Source organism: Vipera berus (assembly GCF_964194415.1).
Source record: "Vipera berus genome assembly, chromosome: 3".
NCBI lineage: Eukaryota > Metazoa > Chordata > Lepidosauria > Squamata > Viperidae > Vipera > Vipera berus.
The window spans coordinates 201,616,727-201,643,958 of record NC_138204.1 but is presented as its reverse complement, the minus strand read 5'-3'; the positions used below and the strand labels follow the sequence as shown (position 1 = coordinate 201,643,958).

The 27,232-nt window shown below is 40.4% G+C and overlaps 1 protein-coding gene across 3 annotated transcripts in view; it reads left to right on the top strand.

Annotated features, from left to right (window-relative positions):
* Positions 1-1,545: 1,545 nt before the first annotated feature.
* The window catches only part of SAMD12 (sterile alpha motif domain containing 12), a 280,132-nt gene continuing 254,445 nt past the window's right edge, over positions 1,546-27,232 (top strand). For all 3 annotated transcript variants that reach the window (XM_081325303.1, XM_081325304.1, XM_081325302.1), the window contains exon 1: positions 1,546-1,670. In XM_081325303.1, coding sequence (XP_081181429.1) covers positions 1,658-1,670 — 13 coding nt within the window. In that variant the 5' untranslated portion in view covers positions 1,546-1,657. The remainder of the gene's footprint in view (positions 1,671-27,232) is intronic.

Here is a 27,232-nt window from a genome sequence, read left to right as displayed (position 1 = left end):
GCAGGACAAGAAGCAATGAGCTCGTAAGAGGGAGGTCCAGTTGGGAAGCAAGGATGAATTTCCTGACAATGAGAACAATTAATCAATGGAACAGCTTGCCTCCCAGAATTGCAGGTGCTCTTATCGCTGGAGGTTTTCAAGAAAAGATTGGACAGCCATTGTCTGAGATAGTATAAGGACTCCTGCCTTGGGCAGGGGTTGGACTAGAAGATCTCCAAGATCCCTTCCAGCCCTATGATTCTAAGAAATCCACATGGCTTGATAGGAGACAGGTACCTCAAAGAAGCCCAGAAATGTGGCAAGAGGCAAAAAAAAAAGACCTAGAAGGTGCAAACTTACTTTTGGACCTCGCCTATATAATGATGTGGGGACGCGGTGGCTCAGTGGGTTAGGACGCTGAGCTTGTCGACCAATCAGATGGTCGGCAGTTTGGCGGGTCGAATCCCGAGTGCCGCATAGCAGACTGAGTGCCTGTTACTCGTCCCAGCTTCTGCCAACCTAGCAGTTCGAAAGCACGTAAAAATGCAAGTAGAAAAATAGGGACCACTCCGGTGAGAAAGTAACAGCGTTCTGTGCGCCTTTGGCGTCTAGTCATGCCGGCCACATGACCACGGAGACGTCCTCGGACAAGCGCTGGCTCTTCGGCTTTGAAACGGAGATGAGCACCGGCCCCTAGAGTTGGAAACGACTAGAACGCATGTGCGGGGGAACCTTTACCTTTCTTTAATGATGAAAGTAGCATCATTTATTTTAATTCTATTTATATCCCGCCCTTCTCCGAAGACTCAGGGCGGCTTACAAGCTTAGCAGTAGCCTTCATTCTATGTATATGCCTGCTTATTAGGGCTTTCACACCCCCAAGCGGCATTATTATAAAGTCAGCTTATTGCCCCCAACAATCTGGGTCCTCATTTTACCTACCTCAGAAGGATGGAAGGCTGAGTCAACCTTGAGCCTGGTGGGATGCGAACCTGCACTAATTGCAGGCAGCTGGTGTTACTTAAGGAGGCATTAGCCCACTGCTCCACCAAGGCTCTTGTGAAGGTTTGCAGCCAAAAGCTATTTGGGAAGCAAAGTCTCCCTTACTTTTGGAAAGGTTCTGATCCCAGCTGCCGTTTTTTTTTTTTTTTCTTTTGCCAGGCCGTCCGACAAGCGCCCGGTTTTACCTGTTTCCTCTTCTAATTTGACAAGGAAGCGCTCAATCAAACCGTTCCCACTCCAGGTCTCCGCTCAACTTGGCGGCGTTGCATGTCGGGAATTGTAGTCTGCTTTTCCCCATTGGCTTTGAGCCCCTGAGGCAAGGCAAGAAGGAAGGGATTCCTCCTCTGCGGGAGACGGCCTCAGGCGGAGAGGACTGGGGCTCGGTGGGAGCCAGGGAGCTCCGTCGCCACCAAGGGCCACCGAGGCGCAGCTTGACCGGGAAGGCAGAGACTCCATTTCCCAGGCTGCAGAGGGAAGGGGGCTAAGCCTTCCTCGCTGCAGGTTGAACTTCTCGGTTGCAGATGAGCGAGAGAGAAAACCGTGAAGGGAGAAAGAGAAGAAAGGAAAGAAGGGGGTGGGGGAAGAAGGGAGGAAGGAGGAGGAGGAGAAGGAGGAGGAGGAGGAGAAGCATCTCTGGGCAGGCGAATTATGCATGCATTAAGCGAACTCTGAGAGAATGGCTGTGGAAGGTAAGGGCTGCGGTTCTCCTGCCTTTCCCTTTTGCAAAGCCAGAGGCGCCCCCGGGCGCCCTCACCGCCTTCCTCGTCCTTTGCTTCTCACCTGAGGGGCGATCGCAGCCGAGTCGGCTGGCTAGGAAGGGGTGTGTGTGTGTGGGGGGGGGGGGAACCAGATCAAAGGCTTCCGTGCCTTTGCAAAATGAGGGGGAGGGGAGGGTGCCGGCCGTAGACGGAGGCTTGGAGGGGCGCGGAGAGGTGAACCGGCGAGGGACAGCCACCACGGCTTCCCGCTTTGCCGGGCTCCTGCATAGCTTCACTGCAGCGCTCGCCCGCCCGCTCGCTCGCCCCCACCTCCCTGGAAAAGGAGCCTGCGGTTTCCTTCCACGGAGACCCATTCACATCCTGCACTCCCTTCCGTGTCTCGATCTGAGTCCTTTTCATTTGCAGCTGTTAGTCAATATTAGATACTGAGCTGCCTGCCTGCCTGCAAGCACATTCTGGTTTGTGTTCTGGGCATCTGGTGAAGCCAGCAGGCATGAAGGCTACTACATGGTGGAGAGTCTGTCCTTGAGGTTCACCTGAAAGAGGCAGCTCCTTGCAGGAAGGGGTTGCTTTCGCCTATCATTGCCGAGACCTCAAGCCTGTCTTACAAACCCAAGGATCTGAGTTTCTACCAAACCACACTGTTGCCCATTAACATGATGGAGGAACTCAGGCCTGGATCTTCTCCCAGATGGCTGTCATCAGCCCTGGGTCATACACGGATGTCCCCGTTTATGAAATAGAACAAGGAAGTACTGTAGTTTTCTGTGCTGGCTGGATGTCCTGCAAAGAAGGCTTGAAACTTCTGAAATGGGCTAAAGCACTTATTTTTTTCCAAAAAAATATATATAAAAAATTAAGGGAAGCCTTTCCCATCCTTTCCAAATGATGATGTGTTGGAAATTATGGTGTTGGTCCACGAGAGGTGGTGAGAATGGTCTGAATCTTGCCAATCTTTTAAAGCCCAGAGGATTTTATAAGAAGCCCTTCAACAGATACAAAGTCCTCAAACAAGAAAGATGGAATTAGAATGATAGAGAACCCCACACGGTTCCCCTTGGAGTCACAAGATAAGAAGGCTCAGCAGTTAAAGAAGCTGAGCTTGTCGGCTGGAGAGCTGACAGGCCAGGTTGGAGACCTGAGCTCCACACAATGGGGTGAGCTCCCGTTACTTGCTCCAGCTCCTGCCTGTTCTGTACCAGCCTACTACCGGCCCTGCAGAAAAGGCAGGGACAACCCCTTTACAAACGGCAAGAGGCTGGAATTAAGCCTTCCAAATTTATTAAGATAAAACAGAGCAAAACAAGACACCAACCATGAAACAGGAGCTATGAAACAGGAACTAATCAAGCGGTTGCCTTCAGCAAACCAGCCCTCCCACGCATTCCCCTTTTATACAGTTCAGGGCGTGGCTTCTCTCTGCCTCCTTCCGAGGTGCCCCGTTGCCTTCCTCTGTTTACTCCTGATTGACTGCCTCCTGCGTCGGGCGTCCTTGAACAGGGCCAGCTGTGGGTCATCTTCATCCACGCTGTCAGGCTCACACAGCTGGGTCTCCGTCGTGACCAGGTGGGAGGGGCCTGGCTGAGGGCTCTCATCAGCAAGATCTTTAACCCCCTCAGCAAGCTCTTCAACAACCCCCTCCTCCTCTGAGTCGTCCAACCCGACTGCCGAACCCACAGGCTGACCCTGAATCACAACACTGCCCACCTAGCAGTTCGAAAGCATGCAAATGCGAGTAGATGAATAGCTACCACTTTGGTGGGAAGGGAATAGCGTCCCGTGCACCTGTGGTGTACGGCAATGCCAGCCAAATGCCACAGAAGTTGTCTTTAGACAATGCCGGGTCCCTTGGCCAAGAAACGGAGATGAGCACCCTGTCCTAGAGTTGGACACTAGTGATAGGAAAACCTTTACCTTTTTATATTAAAAGAAGCTCCTTGAGGGAGATGGGTGGTCTAGAACAGGAAATATAGATGAATGAAATAAAACCGATCTTTTAGCATTGTAGTTTTTAGACATTGAGGTTTCCAGGAGTGGGGTTGCTTGATAAAATTAGCGTAACTTAGGCCTCACCCCTAGTAGCATCTCTTCTGCAGGGGAGGCTCAATAGCTAAACGTAGTGCCTGACTGAGCATGAGAATCTATAAATCAGTGAAAAGCAGTAAATAGCATTAACATTCCTGTTGCAACTTACATTAATGCTTTCCTTTTCAGCATGATCTGCTACTGAAATCCGTGAAATTCTGGTAATTCTTGCCTCTTTCTCCCATTTTTTAATCTCTTCGTTTCTGTACTATTAACCTACTCTAAATATTACATTCCAAGTTTTCCAGTGTTCTTCCTGATGTTCCTGGCAGAATCTAGTCCACAGATGGGAATAGTGGTCTAACCATCCTTTCTTGTCTTGTTGTACCATAAAACAATATTGTTGTTCTCTACTTAAACCACCAACAAGCCATTGTGTGTAAGTTTTATTATGCTCTTCCCTTTTTTATATGTTTGTTCATGTAATCAGACTATCTTGACCAGTATTTTCCAGTGATATGCCTGCATTTAGAAGCAAAGGCAAGAAATCCCTGGTATTGTCAATTAATTCATGCAATTAAGTCTTGAAATATTTTTCTCCTTATTCCACTGAGAGTGAGATCATCTCAATTACTGCCATAGTAGCAATGAGAATCAGAAAAGTCACTGTCCCAGCATAACATTTATTGATGTACTTAAGCATCCCCAGATAAGACTTTGTCTCCTACAAAACTTTCATTTGCAAAATCTATCTATCTATCTATCTATCTATCTATCTATCTATCTATCTATCTATCTATCTATCTATCTATCATATCCCTATTATTTATTATATCTGTCCGTCTGTCTGTCTGTCTGTCTGTCTGTCTGTCTGTCTATCTATCTATCTATCTATCTATCTATCTATCTATCTATCTATCTATCTATCTATCATATCCCTATTATTTATTATATCTGTCTGTCTGTCTATCTATCTATCTATCTATCTATCTATCTATCTATCTATCTATCTATCTATCTATCTATCTATCATATCTCTATTATTTATCATATCTATCTATCATATCCCTATTATTTATTATATCTACCATATCCCTATTATTTATTATATCTATCTATCTGTCTGTCTGTCTGTCTGTCTATCTATCTATCTATCTATCTATCTATCTATCTATCTATCTATCTATCTATCTATCTAATCCCTATTATTTATTATATCTATGATATCCCTATTATTTATTATATCTATCTATCTATCTATCTAGGGGACGCGGTGGCTCAGTGGGTTAGGACGCTGAGCTTGTCGATCGGAAGGTCGGCAGTTTGGCGGGTCGAATCCCGAGTGCCGCGTAACAGAGTGAGCGCCTGTTACTCGCCCCAGCTTCTGCCAACCTAGCAGTTCGAAAGCACGTCAAAATGCAAGTAGAAAAATAGGGACCACTACGGTGGGAAGGTAACAGCGTTCCGTGCGCCTTTGGCGTCTAGTCATGCCGGCCACATGACCACGGAGATGTCCTTGGACAAGCGCTGGCTCTTCGGCTTTGAAACGGAGATGAGCACCGGCCCCTAGAGTCGGAAACGACTAGCACGCATGTGCGGGGGAACCTTTACCTTTTTATCTATCTATCTATCTATCTATCTATCTATCTATCTATCTATCTATCTATCTATCTATCTATCATATCCCTATTATTTATTATATCTATCATATCCCTATTATTTATTATATCTATCTATCTATCTATCTATCTATCTATCTATCTATCTATCTATCTATCTATCCCTCTCTATTATTTATTATCTATATATCTATGCCTATCATCTATTATGTCTGTCATCATTTATTATGTCTGTCTGTCTGTCTATCTGTCTGTCTGTCTACCTACCTACCTACCTACCTATCTATCATATACCTACCTACCTACCCTCCAACCAATCATAAAAATTTCACAGTGGAAACAATGTAAGAATATCAAATCGTAGATTTTTTTTAAAAAAAACCCTGACACTTTAAAAATGTTCTGTTTTTAAGCTCATCCAAAGGAATCTTTTTTAAAAAAAATCAGCTTCATTTAGGGAACCATCATTCATGCCATCTTACAATCTGCTTTTGAAATTCCCCTCTGTTTGGAAAGCAGCTTACCATGTGGCAGCGGGGGCTGCTGCCTGAAAAATACAAGCCCCCAATGGCCTGGGACCCATATGTGCTGTGCGTTGGAGCCTTGCCTAGGAAAACAAACAAAAGGAAGATTAAACAGACAGGGCAGAAATATGATCAAAGCTGTGCCGTTTTGCAAAAGCCAGGATAAAATTATAAACTTTAAATGCATCTACCCAATTCCCACCCCCCTTTATCAATGGTTTTTGCAATACGTTTTATATTTCCTCCACCTCTTCTTCAAGATTGTTTTCAGCTTTGAGCTTGGAAGAAGAAAGAGACTGGGCTAGCCCTGGGATGGATCTCAACAAGAGTCACCAATGTGTGGAACAGAAACATTTTTATCAAAATGATTTCTCTCTCCAAAGAGATCTGATGTTTATCTTTTCAGCAGAAGATGCTGCTTTGGTAAAAATAGCAAGTGTGTGCATGGATTTATTCTGAATTGAAATGAAGGCTGGATGTGATTCGGTGTGCAACTTGCTTGCAAATAACATCTTCTCTATTCATGTGTAAAGCTAATGAATTTTGCTTCCTGGGATTGTTCAGCTACATTTGGCCTAAACATTTATTTTTTTTATTTTAATTCCATTTATATCCCGCCCTTCTCCGAAGATTCAGGGCGGCTTACAAGCTTAGCAGTAGCCTTCATTCTATGTATATGCCTGCTTATTAGGGCTTTCACACCCCCCCCAAGCGGCATTATTACAAAGTCAGCTTAATTGCCCCCAACAATCTGGGTCCTCATTTTACCTACCTCGGAAGGATGGAAGGCTGAGTCAACCTTGAGCCTGGTGGGATGCGAACCTGCACTAATTGCAGGCAGCTGGTGTTACTTAAGGAGGCATTAGCCCACTGCTCCACCAAGGCTCTAAACATGCAAGGTTGACAGTGAGTTGGAGGTTGAGGGTGGAATTTCCATGCATACCACAATTTCCCTGTGCTCCTAAGATTTCAGACTTTTCTGCATTCATCTGAATGTGCAAAGAAGCTGCCATAATTCCAGTTTGGTCTGTGGTTAAGGCACCAGGGCAGAAAGTGGGAGACTTCAACCCCCACCTTAGCCACGAAAGCCAGCTGGGTGACTTTGGGCCAGTCACTCTCTCTCTCTCAGCCCAACCGGATAGGATTGTTGTTGTGGGAAAAACATGGCAAAGGAGTGCAGGAAGACCTCTAATTATGACCACAGTTGATCCCAACATTTCTGCTGCTCAATGAAACGTACGTGAAGTGAATGTTGCTCCATTTTGCTCCATTTCTTGCCACAGTTGTTAAATGAATCACTGAAGTTGTTAAGTTAGTAACACAGTTGTTAAGTGAATCTGGCTTTCCTGATTGACTTTGCTTGTCAGAAGGTCACAGAAGGGGATCACGTGACCCGAGGATGTTTCACCCACCATAAATATGAATCAGTACCCAAGCATCCGAATTTTGATCACATGACCCTGGGGATGCTACACAGGTCATAAGTGTGAAAAGCGGTCATAAATCACTTTTGTCAATCCCATTGTAACTTCCAACGGTCACTAGATGAACTGTTGTAAGTCGAAAACTCCATGTATTGTCTGTGTTCATTGCCTGGAGTAAGTTGTAAAGTAATCAAGGAGAGATATAAATAGAGCAAATAGAGAAAACAATAAATAATTAAGAATTAATTATTGTACCCATAATTGTACCCATAATTAGTTCAACCCAAATGCCCTAAAAACTTTTATAGACAGCTTGGAACAAAACAGGATGTTTCCAGGGTGTTCAGCCATTGGGAACAATAGAAACTTGAAACAATAGTCTTTTCCCTTGTTTGTTTGTTCATTATTTATTTATTTAATTGTATGTATGTATGTATGTATTTATGTCCTAAGGATCAGTCAGTTCAGATTATAAATCTTCAGGTCTAAACCTGCTGCTAATATCAAGTCAGCTTTTGACAGCCCTGTGAAAGTATTTGCACATTAAAGCTTCTGTGTTTCCTCCTTCTGCGGCCAAAAAGTATATTTTTTTGGCATCTTCCCCATTCTTTCTGTCTGAGAAGAAAGATCGGCCCAGAGATTTACTTGGCTATATCCTGGTGGTTTGAATCAATCCGGTAATAACTTTCTGTATCAAAGAGAAACAGGAAATATTTCAGGTTGTATGAAAAACAGAGGACAAAAATCTTTCCCTGGAGTTCAGCTATAACTTCAGACAAGGACAGAGCGTTCCTTGCAAAACGTGAAATGTATCCTAACCAAGTTCCTTATTCTGTGTTTGCTGGAGCAAGAGAGGCTGGATATCTGCAGGGCCGAGGTTTTTCTATAGCCACCTTATTTGAATTTAGTTATTCAAGCACAGAAGCAGAATGCAGAGGAGAGGTCTTCTTGGTGGGAAAGCTTGAATAAAGAAAGAACAATATGGCCTGTTAATTTCCTAATCAAACTGTAAGTGGGAATCTATTGAAAACTACCAGTATGAGCCAGGCATTGCAGAGAACAAAGGGCACAAGTCTCTGATGATTAGGGAAATGTAATTATTGGGTATTAATTTCCCCTTTCATTATCAGAAAAGAAACAGTGGTAATCATTCTGAATGCGGAAGGCGAGAATGTAGCAGAAATTCTGGTTTTGCCAATGCATAAGGCTGTCACGCTTAGGTTACAAAAATGTGAATGACCACTAGAGGGCAGCAGAGAGATTTTACTGTATCGCTTGGCTACCAGTTGCACTGTCCAGTCATCGCCAGCCTACTCTGCATCCTCATATTTACGACCTTCACAAGCCTGCAAAGCAAAGGAAGGCTGAAGGAAGATTATAAGCACAGTTGCTGTTTCACTTAGTGATCCCTTTGCTTAACAACCAAATCCTAATTATGGTTAAAAACCTACAACTATATAAGTAGGTAGTTAGGATCCATTACTCAGAAGGTGATATTAAGTTGACTATTCGGGATTTCCAATTTGAATAATATAGATTTGTGCATGTGCAAAAGAGAGGCATAGAAAAGGGAGGAATATGGGGTTGCACTGCCCTAAACTGACCCTGTTTAGGGCAGGGGTCCCCAACTCCCAATCCACGGACCAGTACCGAGCCACAGCAAGCCAGCAAATGGTCTGCACAAACAAGCAAAGCCCCATCCGCGGAATGCAGGAAGCATACAAAACCACACACCCTCCAGTCTGCAGAAAAACCTCTCTCCATGCAACAACTCCCTGGTGCCCAAAAGATTGGGGACCTCTGACCTAGGGGCTGTCCTGGACTTACAACTTCTGCCCTGGAGCAATTGTAGCTAGGAGGTTCTTTGTACAGCTTTGTATTGTGTGCCTATTGCCCCCATTCCTAAATTGAGGGGCCCTGCTCATGCTCATTCATGTCCTACTCACTTTCATTAGAACAATTGTAATATGCTCTACATGGGAGTGCCCTTGAAGAGTATCCAGAAACTTCAGCTGGTGCACAATGCAGCAGCGTGGAGAGTTATGTATGCTTCTGTTAGAACTTGTGCTACACCTCCTCTCTTAAGTTGCACTGATTACTGGATCTGTTTCTGGATCCAAGTCAAAGTACTGTTTTTGATTTTTAAAGTCCTACATGGCATAGGACCAGGTGACTTAAGGGATCATCTCTCCCAATTATGTCTACCCATCCCAGAGAGGGCATTTACAAATTCTGTCTTTTAGACAGCTACATTTGGGGGCCCCTATGTGGTGGCCCTTTTCCACTGTGGTTCATGGGTTACAGAATATCCTCCCCTCTGTGGTGGGGTTGGCACAATCACTTCTGATTTTCCAAAGATCCTCAAGACCTGGTTGTGCTATCAGACCTGAGGACCCCTGAGGACTGGTGAATTAATCAGGTGCTCCATAATTATTAGCAACTGCTGGCCTGCTATTTCTTCTTTAGACCCTTGTTTTTATAGTTCTTTTTTTTTTAAAAAAAATGTTTGGGGTATTTATTATTTAACTGTTTTTTTAGCATTGTTGTATGCCTCCCAGAGTCACTTGTTTTCTGAGATGGACAGCTATATAAAGTTGTCAGAGAATGGAATGGAATGGAGTAGAGTAGAGTAGAGTAGAGTAGAGTAGAGTAGAGTAGAGTAGAGTAGAGTAGAGTAGAATAGAATAGAATAGAATAGAATAGAATAGAATAGAATAGAATAGAATAGAATAGAATAGAATAGAATAGAATACTTTATTGGCCAAGTGTGATTAGACACACAAGGAATTTGTCTCTGATACAGAAATTCTCAGTGTACATGCAAAGCCACAGAGTAATAATAATCATAATATGATACCAGTAAGTTATAAGTTAAATACAAGTTATGTTCCTAATATTAATAATTTGAAAAACCTTATGTTGCAGAATACAGGGCATGGGCATGTAAGGGCATGTAAGTGAATGTACACTGATTTCTATTAGAAATTAGGACTGTTTCTGTGAGTCAAAATTAACTTATTCTGTAAGGTGTTTGTGTTTGTTCTACATTTACAGAAGGAGGATGAGGATGGTGGTGGTGACTATGGATGATGCAGGCCATCTTTAAATATATAAGCTTATTGAGATGGTTGTCAGGAAAGGCCTCTGTTTTGATTTGAGGAGGTAACATCGCTTGTTCCTTCTAGTTGAAGTGGAAGAAATAGGTCAGAGCTGATAGTTTTGTGATCTTTGTTAACATAAATGTTGTTATTTTTCTCTTTGACACAGTAGAAGAACTGGTTACTGTATTGCTATAGTGGAGATAGAAGAAGACAAGGAATAGCTGCAGAGGAATAAGAAAAGTTCAGAGGCCAGTTGACAGCTTATCAAACCCCCACCTTGTATGTGTGATATACACATGGCACTGTTGCCATTTAAAGTTTTTTTAAACCCCACCCCCCCCCCCAAATATCCCTGGTTAAGATTTTCTTTCTGCTGTGTTGGAGCAACACCTGCCTGATTTCTAGCCCATGTTGTCATGCTCCTTTGGGATTCTGGGAGTTGTAGTTCCCACATATCTGGAAGGTGCCTACCCTGTGCTAACAGACCTTCCATGAAATTTTATCACCTTTGACATAGGCAGAGAGCCAGTTTGGTGTAATAGTTAAGGCAGGGGTGCAGAATCCCTGGTCTGCAGACTGGTACATGTCCATGGCCTGTTAGGAATTGTGCTGCAAGCTCTACTGTGAAGGATATAGGTTGTACACTCCTCCCCCCTCCGCCAGTCTGTGGAAAAATTGCCTCCATGAAACCAGTCCTTGGTGCCAAAAGGGTTGGGGACCGCTAGGTTAAGGCATCAGGCTAGAAACCAGGAGAGTGTGAGTTCTATTCCTGCTTTAGGCACAAAGCTAGCTGGGTGACCTTAGACCAGTCATTTTCTGTCAGACCTAGGAAAGAAGAAATTGCAAACTGCTTCTGAAAAACTTTGCCAGGAAAACTTCAAGGACCTGTCCAGGCAGGCTCTGAGAATTGGACATAAAAATAACAACAAAAATCACATTTTTGTGTGAGAGAGAGACAGATAGACAGACAGACATAGACAGAGGGATAAAGCAACTTCTCATTATCTACAGAACGGTAGGATTGACTCTAGATAATGGGTTATTGGAGTTTGTTTGGTGGCTCAAATTTTAACTTAACCAAAACTTATATTCCATATTCAATTATTTCCCTCTTGTTTTTAAGCTATAGTTCTAACAGCACCTAACCCCTGAATTTGATTTTAGGTGTACAAATGTTGTATGCACAATTCAATTTACACCCAGAGTTTTAGCTCAGATTTGTTTTGCAAAACATTTGCAGTCAAAACCTATGCTGATAATTTAGATTTCAAGCTTTTCACTTTTCTGAGAAGGAGCCACAGATGCAATCAGAAACAGCCTTTCAACTGATTTTATGGGGCACGACCCATAAGCAGTTATAGTTAGGGCAGGTGTTAACAAATGGGCTAGTTAGACTGTGAGAAATCCACTTTAACTCTCTCTGAATATCAGTGAATACAATTATTTCCGTTCTTCTGCTCCAAATAGTTCAGTCCAAGATCAGAAAGTAGCTGGATCCTGAATATTGATCCTGATCCATTATCAGTAATTGAAACATACTGTAATAGGTCTTTTTTTAAAAAAATAATAATAAAAAAATCTCATATTAGTTTGCTGTTTTGTCCTATGCTTTGTAAGGCAATGTGTTTAACATATAGTAGTCCTCAACTTACAACAGTTATTCAGTGACTGCTCAAAGTTATGGCACTGAAAAAAGTGACTTACGACTGTTTTTCACATTTACAACCATTGCAGCATCTCCATGGTCAGGTGATAAAAAAATCAGACTCTTGGCAACTGACTCATATTTACGATGCTTGCAGTGTCCCAGGGTCATGTGATCACCTTCTGTGACCTTCTGATAAACTAAGTCAGTGGCGAAGTCAGATTCACTTAACAAACGTGCTACTAACTTAAAAACTGTAGTGATTCACTAACAACTGTAGCAAGACAGGTCGTAAAATGGGGCAAAATTCACTTAACAACTTTCTTGCTTAGCAACAAGATTTTGGACTCAATTATGGATGTAAGTCGAAGACTGCCTGTATATGTTAGCCACAAGTCTTCAGAGCTGTGTCATATCAGGTACCTAATTCCTTATTATTGTATCCCTATTGCAAAATGCTTTGTCAATGTATTTGAAGGCAACAAAGGATCTAATAAGTTTATAAACTTTAAAAATGTAAACTTTATAATATCAAAGAACTTTGGGGGAATAAACCATACCAATTGGGTTGCTGCAGCCCTGTTCATAAAAGAAAAAAAAAGAGTATGGAAAAAGTCCATTTTCTAGAGAGTCAGTTTAAACCCATAATTCTATGTGAATGGAGATATGTGTGAAGTTTTGGACTGTATCTAAACTATAGATGCATATTTTTTCATTCTCATGTTTGTTCTGAGTACTGCAATTTTATGGGAAATCTCACCAAACTTCAAAACTTTTGTGGAATGTTTTAAAGGTGATTGAAGTATGCAGTATAGAGACTGAACTGTGCTATTGAAATAGAGAAAGTTCTTTCTCCTGTGTTTTGCAATTCTGGACATTCTTTTTTCTACTTTTTAGTTCATTCAGCTCAAATCATTCTGCTGTTTTATTGAAGTTTTTGAGAAAAGTTTATTATCAAATGGAAGCCCAAAGTCTTGTCTTTGTTAGTGCACCATTTCCCTTACATAAATATCCCAAAGCTTAGGGTACCTTCTAAAGCTTGATTAGATGCATCTTACCACTTTCTGGATGGTAAGATGGATCTAACTAGCTAGTCATGGCTAGTCATTCAGCAATTCACTAATGGGTATCTGTTATTCCCCTATTCTATACATTAATGACTGCAGATTAAATCTACATTCTGGTTTTGATAAGAGTGCTATATATTTTGCAAGAGAACATGCAATGAGTAATGACTAGCCATTAAACATACAATAACTGGGCATTAAAAATAGGTCTTGGCAAACAGTCTTGTTGTAACAAAAGCAACAATTTTATACACATACTTTTTTGAAGTTTGAAAAGCTGCTATTGCAGTTTTATATAAATGGGATGTGCAACCCCCTAGCCAAATGTAGACTGCTGTGGTATGAATAAGCTGTAGGAGGTGTGGAATTACTCTTTGTCAGTGTCCAACCAATAAATTAGTTATTTTAATTCCTACAAAAAGAAGGATTAACAGCTTGCTCTTAAAAGATTACAGCACTATTAAAATATAACCAGTTATTGAATCTCATATCTGTATTTTTTAAAAATCTAAGCACTAAAAGTATTGCTCCTTAGAATCAAGGGTATTGGTCATTTTCCAGTAGAACTATTATTGCTGGTTATTTAGAAATGGAGATTTTATAGTTACGGAGAACTTTCAGCTATGAAACATTTATTCTTCTAAAGATGGTTGGTTCAAAGCCAGATTAATTGATTAAGTGCCAAAGCAAGAAATTGTATTTTGCCTCGACATCTCAAAGATAATTTCTTTCAAAAGGCAACTGGACTTTCTCATCCAAGAAGTTCTGACCAGGTGGTGGAGAATGGAAGGATTTAGATTCCTTGCAGTCATGTGGTCATTAGTTCTCTTTTTGAGAGCCATTGAGGCCACTTGGAGGTTTATCTGTGATTGACAACATGCTAAGGCAATGGTAATTGCTGGGTGTTGGGTGAGATATATATTTAATAAAGTATTATTATTATTATCGTTAGGCTCCTTATTAACTGAACCCAATCCAATTAAACTCAGTGTGAACCCAGCCTAAAACTCTAGTAGATCAAATGCAAAAAACTGGATGTTTTTTTATTCAGAGTCAGTTATTGTTGAAACATCCAGCTGTTTTTCTTGACAAGAGTGCAAAAGTGTTCCTCATTACTTTGAGTGAGATACTTTTTTAGCCCTCAGTCTAATTACAGTTGGAATTTTTAATGGTTTTCCCATCGAGGATCTAAGTGATAAATGTTGTATAACAAGTTTTGAACTTCTGCCTGTAAAAATATATGGATCTATTTATGGAACAGCACGTTCCTGCTCATTACAGTTACTTTATCTAGCAAGATGAGTGGCATATAAATTTAATAAATAAATTAAAATTAATTCAAGAGAATTAAATAAGGTGCTTGCATACTATAAAGCAGTTTTTTTTTCAAACTTGGCAACTTTAAGGTGTATAGACTTCATTTACCAGAATTCCCTAGTTAGCATGGCTAGCTGGGGATTTCTGGGAGTTGATGTCCACAGGTCATAAAATTGCCAAGTTTGAAAAACACTGCCATAAAGCATTAATGCATTGCACAAGAATCCCTAGAAATGAAACGAGCTGATTGTGGCAGTGTTTCATTTGGATGTATGCCCACCTAGTCATGGCAAAGATTAAATTAGGCTGGAATTTCTAAGACTTGAAGCCAAAATAGATGTGGGAGGTTCCAGATTGGAGAGTGAGGCTGGAGTGATCTAATGCTTGATGTGGGTTTTGGTTAATCTTTGCTAAGATGGGAAACATAAAGTCCTTTCTAATGAAATAGTTGCCATTTAGCAACTTGAAAGACACAATGCATTTTGGCTCTAAGCATTTTCAAGAAATAATACAATTTGGCAAAACTGTGAATACTATAAGAGGTTTGGCATTTGCTGTGTACAATCATGGTGCGGAATGTTTAAATGTTAACTGTGGAAAATGCATGTTCATTATTATGGTACTGGATAGTCTCTCAGGTCAATCTTGATTCCTGAAGACTGCTTGGACTGGTCCCTGAAGTTTCCTTGACAACATTTTGGATGTGGTTAGCCAGTCCCCTCTTTCAAGGACAGAGAGAAAGCAGCTGGCCCCAAATTAACTTTTAAAAAAGGGTTAGAATTTACAATCCCTCCACTCCCGTGCCAGCATCTTTAGCCACTACACCAAACTCTGCTTATACAAAAGGGTAGACCAGACTTATTTTTCTTCCATTAACAGGCTGCGTAGGTGTACTGTTGTTTGTAAGACTTGCAACCTCCAAGGTACAGCTGTTCCCAAAGGATTTGCTCCCTCCTCTGAATATCAGTTCACAGAGGAGTCTGCCTGCATGTGTCTTTATGTTTCCTGCTTTGGACTTTCCCATTTATTTAGGCTCCAGTAATTAAGGCATAGTCACGGAGCAGGGAAGCAAAGTTATATTTCTATGGTTTAAAGGATGCATAACCCACTTTGCTTCTCTAAGAAAAAGCCCACTGGCTTTCATCTTCTTCCTTAGGTGAAGCTTAGACTTGTTTTCAGATTCTTAATGAGATATATTGAAAGGCTGGAAATGGAAGAAAGCAACTTCACATACAGTGAAGTTGAAGGTGGCAGAATGGCACGTGTCCCTGTGTCTCTTCAACATGTTGCAATTTCCTCCATTTTGTGAATTCACTCATCTCCTTTTTGAAAGGGGATTTTAATCAAGCCTTGCCCTGTATTTTCTGTCTTTCCTCAAATGGCATAAAATCTACCGTATGTGGGAAGAGACAACAAAATTAGTACAGTTGCTGTTGGACTGAATAATTCTTAGTATTACTGGCCGGTCTTTTTCCCTGTGGTATGATTTAAATATGTTAGGAGACATATCAAGCTACTAACCTTATCACTACTTGCTGATTTTCAACATTTAGTTCAGCATAGTCAATAGTTTAATTATTTAAGGAATGCTTTGATTAGCACACAAAGGTACTCACATTTTTGAAGAATGTACTCTTGTTTTTGAAGAAGGATCAGGGGTGACATGATACCCTAGCAGTCTTCCAGTATTTGAGGGGCTGCCACAAAGAAGAGAGGGTCAACTTATTTTCCAAAGCAAGGGAAAGATGCAATGGATAGAAACTCAAGGAATTGAAGAGAAACTTCCTAACAGTGAGAACAATTAGCCAGTGGAATGGCTTGTCTTCAGAAGTTGTAGGTGCTCCATCACTGGAGGCTTTTAAGAAGAGACTGGACAGCCACTTGTCTGGAATGGTATAGGGCAGGGGTAGGCAACCTCGGCTCTTTTATGGCTTGTGGACTTCAACTCCCAGAATTCCTGAGCCAGCATGGCTGGCTCAGGAATTCTGGGAGTTGAAGTCCACAAGTCATAAAAGAGCCGAGGTTGCCTACCCCTGGTATAGGGTCTCCTGCTTGAGCAGGGGGTTGGACTACAAATCAGCTCTATTCTCTATTCTGAATTTGAATTTGTTTTTCTTAAAAATAATGTGAATATTATTTCTTAAATAATTTTTTGATGCTAGATAAAAACGTCTTTAAAAAATTCCAATATCCTTATTATAACACAATCCCTTTCTTTTCAATCTTCTGAGAAGTACTTCATTCTTTTATCCTAACGTTGTGCAAATCAAAAAGTATCAAACTGTGTGATTTCAATATATATACCTTTCCTGACTTATCCTATGGTACCTGAAACCAAGGCCGACACCCAAAATGGAATCAAAATTAAAGAATGTTAAGAGGATCTAAAATTTTGCACATTGAAAAACAACATGCAAGGTTTTATTCCATAAGGTTTGATCATTTAGCAATATTTTATTTATTTTCCCAACAATAGCGTCTTCTGATGTTGTGCGTTAGTACCTGGATCTTGAAAAGATTGTCAGCTCTGGTTTATTGCAATTTAATATGTATAATGGAATAGCAGTGGCTGGGATAGTGCTAGCTGTACAACTGGATGCAGTCTTTGTTTAGATATAGAATTTTAGACAAGTACAGTAGATTTGGAAGTGATCTAAGAGGTCATCAATTCAAACCCCTGCACACTGCAGGACTCACTACATCATTCCTGACAGATTATTATTCAGCCTCTGAAAAACCTCAGTGAAGGAAAGGAAAATACTCCATGCCATAACTTACTCCATCAATGGGCAACTTTTATAGTCAAGTAGTTTTAGCTAATGTCTAAGTTTGTACCTGCATCCTTGAAGTTCTACCCTATTACTTTCTGAAGCAAATGAGAATAAATCTGAACCTTCTACAATGTGATTGCCCTTCAGATATTTGATGACAGCTATTATCTCAATCTTTTCTTCTGCAAGCTAAACATCCCCAGGTTTCTTAACCCCCTCATAGGACATGGTTTCTAGTCCTTTCACCATCTTGATAGCCCTTTTCTAGTCTTGTTCCAGTTTATCAATATCCTTCGGTGAATTTCTCATTCTAGTGACTTCCGATTATGGTAGGCAGCAACATCTATCGTTCCCAGTCAGTGTGACTGAGGGACAGCTGGCTTAGAGTTGGAATAATTAAACTATTTGTTGTTTACAGAGGAACATCAGGAAACATTTTGGATACTGTTTTTCTGTGGTAATGCTTTCTTATTTCTAAATTTGTAACTCAGTAATTATGAATTATTTCCATGGATTTTCATTTATAATGGCCTAGAGCAGGGGTAGGCAACCTTGGCTCTTTTATGACTTGTGGATCTCAACTCCCAGAATTCCTGAGTCAGCATGGCAGGCTCAGGAATCCTGGGTATTGAAGTTCACAAATCATAAAAGAGCCAAGTTTGCCTATCCCTGGCCTAGAGGTTTCCTGCAAAATTAATTGATCGATCAATCATTGGTCAGATGGATTCTCTTGCTCCTTAGGGTAGCAATTTTCACATTTAATTTAAATGGAATTATATGGATTAAGAGTTGATTTAGGTTTATTTATTTTAATATGTCTAAATTAGTTAAATTTTAGCTTTACTTTGAATTAGGGAGGCCCCAGTATAACTCACATTAATTTAAACCTACTTACACTTACTTATTTTACCCCTTTATTTTCCCCCAAATCCCTCCAGAATTTCAGTTAGAAGTTTAGGATATAATTGGGAGGATAATTTGTTTCATTTTTTAAAAAAAATAGCAATGTGACAAACACCCTGACTTGATACAAATCTTTGCATCTCTGGGGAAATTGTGAATTGCTTGGCTAGTAATTTTTTTGATAACGTACGAATTTAATGTCAGCTATGCCAATTGCAAATCCATCTCTTTATCTGCAGTTTGGTTTGGTTTGGAATCTGTCTGTCTGTGTCTGTCTGTCTCTATCTATCTATCTCTGTCTCTCTCTCTCTCTTTTGGCTTCTCTGAGAGTCAAGCAATCATTTGGGAATCTTGGATAAGTCTGAACAGAAAGAAATTGCTTCAGATATAAAATGCATGGCTTAGGGCTTATAGTCTACTATAAACGAATAATAATCTAAAAATCAGAACATGTGAAATGTGTTTAAAATGGTGGGTGAAGGCAGTCAGAACGTTGAGGTAATAAGCATTTTGAGGAAGAAGACAACCAGTGTAGCATGTTCTGGTTGCACATTATAACTGTTTAATTGAATTAACAATGAATTATGAACATTCTAAATGTTCCTATTTATAAGGAACAATTGATGTATGCTCTTTGGTGTGGTTTTGCTGTTTTTGTTTGTTTGTAATTAAGTGAGATGCTGGGGATTCCTTTGATGAATTTTGCCCACATTTTTACCCACAGCCCTTGACTTAGGACCATAATTAGGAAGAATTTTTGTTCCTAAGTGAGGCAGTTGTTAAATGAGTGGTGCTTGATTTTTCCTCTTCTTTGCCATGTTGTTAAATGAATCACTGCAGTTGTTAAATCAGGGGTGTCAAACTGGGCCGGATGCATCATAGCGAAACCGCGCCTACCCCATTGCCGGCAATGGCAAAAAAGTCGCAGTACGTCGCAACACGTCATAATAATAATAATAATAATAATAATAATAATTTTATTTATATACCGCCCTTCTCCCGGAGGACTCAGGGCGGAACATTGCGAGTTTGATACCCCTGTGTTAAATGAATCACATGGTCATTAAGTGAATTTGGCTTCCCCAGATAGGCTTTGCTTGTCAGAAACCGGCTAGGAAGGTCACAAATGGTGAACACATGGCCCTGGGATGCTGCAACCATTGTAAATACTTGACAGTTGGGATGATGTTATTAGGGGACTGGTGGCTAAAACCTTTGAAGGACAGTTGCAGGAATTGGGTATATCTAGTCTAATGAAGGGACGCGGTGGCTCAGTGGGTTAGGACGCTGAACTTGTCGATCGGAAGGTCGGCAGTTTGGCGGGTCGAATCCCGAGTGCCGCGTAGCAGAGTGAGCGCCTGTTACTCGTCCCAGCTTCTGCCCACCTAGCAGTTCGAAAGCACGTAAAAATGCAAGTAGAAAAATAGGGACCACTACGGTGGGAAGGTAACAGCGTTCCGTGCGCCTTTGGCGTCTAGTCATGCCGGCCACATGACCACGGAGACGTCCTCGGACAAGCGCTGGCTCTTCGGCTATGAAACGGAGATGAGCACCGGCCCCTAGAGTCGGAAACGACTAGCACGCATGTGCGGGGGAACCTTTACCTTTACCTTTAGTCTAATGAAAAGAAGGACCAGGGGTGACACGATAGCAGTCTTCCAATATCTAAGGAGCTGTCACAAAAAGAGGGGCTCAACTTATTCTCCAAAGCACCTGAAGGGAAGACAAGAAGCCATGGATGGAAACTGATCAAGGAGAGAAGCAACCTAGATCTAAGGAGAAATTTCCTGACAGCGAGAACAATTAATCAGTGGAACAGCCTGCCTTCAGAATTTGGAGGTGTTCCATCGCTGGAGGTTTTTAAAGAAAAGATTGGACAACTATTTGTCTGAAATGGTATAGGGACTTCTGCTTCAGCAGAGGGGTTGACTAGAAGACTTCCAAGGTCCCTTCCAACTCTGTCCTAGTCCTAGTGGACAATCACTTGATTATGAGCCAGCAGTGTGCAGCAGCAGCCAAAAAAGCTAATGCAATCCTGGATTGCATAAACAGAGGCATGGAATCAAGATCACACAAAGTATTAGTGCCACTTTATGAAACCCTAGTGAGACTACTGTACACCTGGAATACTGCAACCAATTTTGGCCACCATACTACAAAAAAGATGTTGAGACCTTGGAAAGAGTTCAGAGAAGAGCAACTAAAATGATCAAAGGTGTGGAGACTAAAACATATGAAGAACGGTAGCAGGACTTGGGTTTGGCTAGTCTAAAGAAAAGAAGAAATAGGGGTGACATGATAGCAGTATTACAGTATTTGAGGGGCTGCCACAACAAAGAGGGGGTCAAATTATCCTCCAAAGCACCAGAAGGCAGGACAAGAAACAATGGTTGGAAATTAATCAAAGAGAGAAGCAACCTGGAATTAAAGAGGAAGTTCCTAACACTGAGGACAATTAACCAGTGGAACAGTTTGCCTTCAGAAATTGTGGGCACTCTATCACTGGACGTTTTTAAGAAGAGACTGGACAGTCATTTGTCTGGGATGTTAGGATCTCCTGCTTGAGTGGGGGGCTGGACTAGAAGACCTCCAATGTCCCTTCCAGCTCTATTCTATTCTATTCTATTCTATTCTATTCTATTCTATTCTATTCTATTCTATTCTATTCTATTCTATTCTATTCTATTCTATTCTATTCTATTCTATTCTATTCTATTCTATTCTATTCTTCTCGTGTGGTCTTAGAAGCCAGGGTGAAAGCAATTGTCATCCCATCTGGTTAAAAGGAAAAGAGGAGAACCCAGATACCTGCAGAGTTTTCAGTTATTGAGCAATGTTTTTGAATAGTTCATTATATCTGGAATGTTGAGAGCACGAGAGGCGAGCACTCACAAAATGGTTGTTACAATGGGATGTGGCTCTTTGTAAAATGGCTGTCCTGGCAGACTGGCAAGGATGAAATACTTTCAGAGTTTTTAAGGGATAGGCTGAACTCTTAAAGGTGTTTTTTTTTAAAAAAAAATCTAAATTATAACTTCTGTAGGAGATTTGGGCTGACAGTTTGACCTCTATTTCCTTACAGAATTTAAGTGACAGATTTATCTCAAATGCCATTATGGGAGCAGATAGGATTTGACTTAGTTCCTGTTTTTTAACTGTAGCACAGTAGGTTTTCCTAGCTTAAAAACTGCAAGTTTTTAAGGGGAATGGAAATTGAAATTTTATTTCAATTTTCATAAGAAATTGACATTCTGGAGATATATAATTCACATCATTTGTATGTCATGATGCATGTGGTATCAACTTACATCTCCTGCCAAATCCCTGGGTACTTGGATAATCCTGATAATTGAAATATTATATTTCAACAAATCAGTGGTTGGAGTTTTAAAGTATGTTGAATGGAATCCTATAATTTTAAGATTAACTTAATTCAATAAAATATTTTTCTTTTCACATCCATTGGATTCCAAAAGAAATTTATTGGAGGGTCTTAGCTTTGGTGTGTTAGAAGTGTAATAATATAGAGGAGTAACATCAACATAGGTGTTTTGGGGCCTATTTTACAATTGCACAATTTTGTTTTAAAATGAAGCTCTGACGCAGATTTCATATCTTCCAGGAAATTGAAATCCTATCCAAATGCTGTTAGCATTGATTTCTTAAGATTTAGTCAGTAAAGATAATAAATCACCCAAATAAATCCTCCATATCAGGAAGACTCCATCTCATCCTGAATTTACTAAGATTAATAAATGAAAGGAAAAGTCAGAGAAAGTTTAATTTACTCATTATTTGTGGTAAACTTCATCAAAAAGTCTTCTTCTTCTTCTTTACTTCCTCTTTTACTCTTTTGGGTGCTGAGGTAAATAAAGAATTCTGGTTCCTGCACATCTGATGGGTTTAATCATTGTTCATTTGATGCCATGCTAGTATAGCGTGTCTTTGAGGTTATCTATCTTCTTCTGAGTCTGCGACGTGTTCTTTGGCCTTCTCTTTTTGTAGATGCTATACCTTCAAAACAGTGAGTGCTTTATCCCCCCACCCCCCAACTGCAACAGACTCTGGATTGTGGAAAAGGATTCATGCAAGTATTGAAAAGCATTAAAAGGACACATAATCAAAGCTTAGATGTTTTCTCCTCTTTCTTAACATGGTTGTTCAGGAAGTTATTTACTCATGTAGCATTAGCTTTTATATAGTTAAATGGATTTTCTTACCAGTTTACAGATTTCTGATGTTTTTAACAATATTTTAGTAGCTTGTCAGTATCTCACAAAGTTCTTTTCCCTTATGTAAAGAAGAATGACACAAAATATGAATGTTTGCTCTTTATGCTCTACAGGCAAGAAAAAGGTCTTAAGAAATAACCAATGGAGCTGATTTTTCTCCTCAGTTATCTGGAACATACATTAAGAAATTCCTTTTCTTACTTAGCCAGTCTTCACCAACCTGAATTCATTCTGCTCTGAGCACCATCTTTACAATTTCAGTCTATTGGAGTATATTGACTCTTGGTGAGTTGATTCAGCTTCCAGTTCCTCAGTGTGTCATTTTATTTTCAATTTTCCCTGAGGTTTTGTGTGCTTGATTTCTCCTTCCTTCTGTAGTGGAACTTTTTGCCATTGTGCCTTAGTCTCTCTTTTCTAAGATTCTTGACATTTCTTTTCCAATTTTTGATTTAATATTTATTTATTGAACAATTTATAAAGCTGCCCAAGTTGCAAAAATGCCACTCCCGATGGTGCTCAGTAGCAAAATCAAAATTACAGCATCCCTCAAAACAATGAAAAACAAAGACAAGAAACACATAGTTGAGGTATACCATGGGCATATTCCACATCCCAAAGTTTGTTCATTCGGCATCCTAGCCCAAAGATTTCCTGAAGTCTAGCAGGATTGGGGCAACTTCTGCCATTAATTTCTTTTGCCAACATATCTATTTATTATGCTTTCTGTTTATTGAAATTTATTGTTTTGAGATTTCATGCTATTATATTCTTTCTGCTTCTTCTACTTAAGAAAGTAGAAGAACAATTCTGCTTTGTTGGTTAAGGTCAAAAACGCTTAAACTGAGATCTGAATTTGAAGGACAAAATGGGATTTTGTGTGCATGTAGGCACCATGATAAAGAATCATCTTTTCCTCATCCTTAGAAGGTGTTTCCTACTCTACAGGTGATGCCCAATCCTGTGAAAAGATTCATCTGGAGTCCTTGGTGTACTCTGAACTTGGTTGTTTGCTTTCAGGACATTTTAGTGCCTAACTAGGAGACATCATCAGTGCTAGTTAGTGTGGAACTTGGTTGTTTGCTTGTATAAATGTCATTACTCAACAATGGATAGTTACTCATTACCCCTAGTTGGGTAATGATATATCTTTTTTAGCAAACAGTCCAGCTCAGAGAGCACCAAGGACTCTACAGTTGGACTCTGAGCTGCACATATTCTCTCCTATTTAAAGACTCATTTGGTTTTCAAGTCAAGGATAAATGATTTTCCTTTCTTTATCCTCTGAAGGAGAAAGCTGTCAACAAGACAAGTCAGGAATTGGTAATGTTTGTCTCCCAACAGATGTTGGGGTAATTGAAAACTCCCATCATTATTATTTCATCCCTTTTTTTTGAAAGATCTGCAATTTAGTTTTAGAAAGACTGGTCTTCACATTTTCCTTGGCTTGATGAGCAGAGTAAAGAGCAACAACAGTATCACTTTATTTGTTAGATTTGGGTCCAGATCTTTTCTTGTTATTTGTTCCTACTTTTAGCTGACAATGTTAGAAGTGAGTAAATATTGGATTAGGTGGTCTCAGTAGAAATTGGACCAACAAATGCTGGCTATTTTTCTCCTTCATTCTATATCTATACTAGTAATCTGGACAGGCAGAAAACATCGGCCAGATTACTAGAACAGAAATAGTCTATGAGCTTATTTGTTGCAAATGGAGGAAAGTGGTTCATTAATTATGTGTAGAGAGTAAGGAAGATGATCTTGACAGATAGGCCAGATTCATTACCAAAGCATCAAGGGAAAAACATGGCTTAAGTCCTAAACAAGAAGACATGTGTACAAGATTCAAGCAGGCACCTCTCTAATTCACACAAGTATGAAGGGAAGTGGGAAGTAATACACAACCAGACTTGCAAGAATCTATTACTATAGCCAAGTACTGTAGTTCTAGCCTTGGGGAGGCTAATTTCTTAGTTTGGCCTACACAGTGGGGCTGACATCATATGAGTGGCTTTAGTAAAACACATGATGTTGTCTTCAGTAAAAAAAAGAAAGGAAGTTAGTATGAACATTTAGACCAGGTGTTTCCAACCCACATGCAGCCCTGGACAGCTAGTAATGCGGTCCCACAAGATATAATAAAAAATATTAAAAAATAAAGGAAGTTTGTTATTTATATACATTAGCTATATTATATATTTTATATGTAGCCCAAGACAATTCCTCTTCATTCAATGGGGCCCAGGCAAGCCAAAATGTTGAAACACCCATGATATAAAATAGATGCTCAGCCTGAAGCACTCTGACTCTCAGGCTGATAGGTGTGAGAAGATATCTTTTTGGGATTTATTTATTTTATTTGTTACATTTATTTGCCACCTATCTTACCATGAGGCTACTTTAGGCAATTTACAGTAGTGAAAAGGAAGACAATGAAAGGAGTGTAAACAGATAATGATGACGTTATCCATTCAGTTACGTTCAATTTTTGGTGATTCTATGGACCAGGTCTTTCCGCATCTTCCAATTTTGCATTTGTTCTTTGAGTTTTTCTATGCTCTGGCTGGTGTCAGCTTTGATGGTGTCCAGCCATCATTTTCTTTGGTGGCCTGGTTTCCTTTTACCGCTAACTCTTCCAAGCACAATTTCTTTCTCCACTGAGTGTAAACAGAAAATAAAATAAAATAACAGAAAGATAAAATAAACAATGGCAACAAGAACAATAGCAATAACAAGAGCATTTAGACTTATATGTCACCCCATAATGCTTTACGAAGGGACGTGGTGTCTCAGTGGGTTAGGACGCTGAGCTTGTCGATCAGAAGATTGGCAGTTTGGCGGGTCGAATCCCAAGTGCCGCATAGCAGAGTGAGTACCTGTTACTCATCCCAGCTTTTGCCAACCTAGCAGTTCGAAAGCACGTAAAAATGCAAGTAGAAAAATAGGGACCACTACGGTGGGAAGGTAACAGCGTTCCGTGTGCCTTTGGCGTCTAGTCATGCCGGCCACATGACCACGGAGACGTCCTCAGACAAACGCTGGCTCTTTGGCTTTGAAACGGAGATGAGCACTGGCCCCTAGAGTTGGAAACGACTAGCACGCATGTGCGGGGGAACCTTTACCTTTACCTTTAATGCTTTACAGTGCTCTCTGGGTGGTTTACAATGTCAGCATTATTGCCTTGAACAATCTGGGTTCTCATTTTACTGACCTTGAAAGGATGGAAGGCTGAGTCAACCTTGATTGAACTCCGTGCTGTCAGCAGAGTTTGCCTGTAATGCTGCACTTAACCATTGCACCATCAGGGCTCCATACATTAGTATGATAACCAAAAAATAAAAAAAATGGATGGGTGGGTGGAGAGCAGGAAACAAGGAGGGGAGGTGGACTCTGCCTTCAATCCAGCAAACACCTCCAGTGTGGAACTTCGCTATGGACCCCAGGCCAATTGTCAAAGCCAGATCTTCAGGGTCTTGCAGAAAGATAAAGGGGTCTGCTAGGAAGGCTTTACTAATATTCCGATCCTGAATCTGAAATGTGTGTTTCTGTGCTATGTCTATGTGCAATAATTACCCTGCCATTTTTTGGGTTGGTTTAAAATATTTCCTCTTTCCAAGGCAGTTATTCAAGATAACTGTCTTAAAGGTTAAAACTGGTAGAAATGCAATCCTTACAAGTGAAAAATGTACTCTGTCAAGACCCTAGCAGCAGACCCTGACCAGGGAAACAAACCTTACACAGAGTTTCATTAATCAGGCTTAGAATCAAGAAAAAAAAAGTTAGGATACAGGCTGTTGGAAAGTGAATAAGCACAATTCCACCCTCATTCACGAGCAAATGCATTAAGGTGGTGTCTCAGAATTGTTTGAACCTCTTTTTCCCTGAATGCAAAGCTGAAGGGCTAATACCGTTTTCCCCAGATAAAGTTGGCACTGGAGCATCCATCTTTTTTTATTATTATTATTAGTCGTGTTTTGAAATATCCTCTTTTGTTTCTCAGCCTCAGTAACTTTCTCTGCTTGGTCTCAATGAGGTGCCAGTCTTTGGAATCTTTGCTTGGTTAGCCATGGATAAAATAACTTCCCTCTTGCCTGCCACTCAGAAACTCACTGACTTGAAGTTGGCAGAAAAGTAATCTCCAAAGTAATTGGCGTTCTTAGGAAAATGGTGTTGGGGTAGCTAAAGGCTCTTCAGGTGTTTTGAATCTCAATTTCCATAATCCCTGAATACTGCTCCCTGATTAGAGAAATCCAAAACACCAAGAGAATATTAGGTGATATACCCCTCATGCTATTTCAGCCACAAAACATGACGAATGTGCAAGGGAAACATGTTTCTGTACCTATTTCCTTTTCAATAGGGGATAAATTATGATTTTGCCAATGCATCCATTTGAGACAGAGGGAAATTTCTTGAGTGCTCTATAATACAGTTAATCCTCCATTTACGGCCACAGTTGAGCCCAACATTTCTGTTGCTAAGCTTAAGTGAATTTTGCCCCATTTTATGATCTTTGTTGCTACAGTTGTTAAGTGAACCACTGCAGTTGTTAAGTTAGTAACATGGTTGTTAAGTGGATCTGGCTTCCTTATTGACTTTGCTTGTCAGAAGCTTGCCAACGTTGACCCTGTAAATACATGCCAGTTGCCAAACATTCAACTTTTGATCAAAGGCATACTGCAACAGTCATAACTGTGAAAAATGGTCATAAGTCACTTTTTTCAGTGCCGAATAACTTTGAACAGTCGTTAACCAAAGGTTGTAAATTAAGGACTACCTTTACTGTATATTTTTATATAACAGACTTGGAGGTCTTCTAGTCTAACCCTCTACTCAGACAGGAAACCCTATACCATTTCTTTAAAACATCCATTGCTGGAGAACATACAACTTCTGGAGGCAGATTG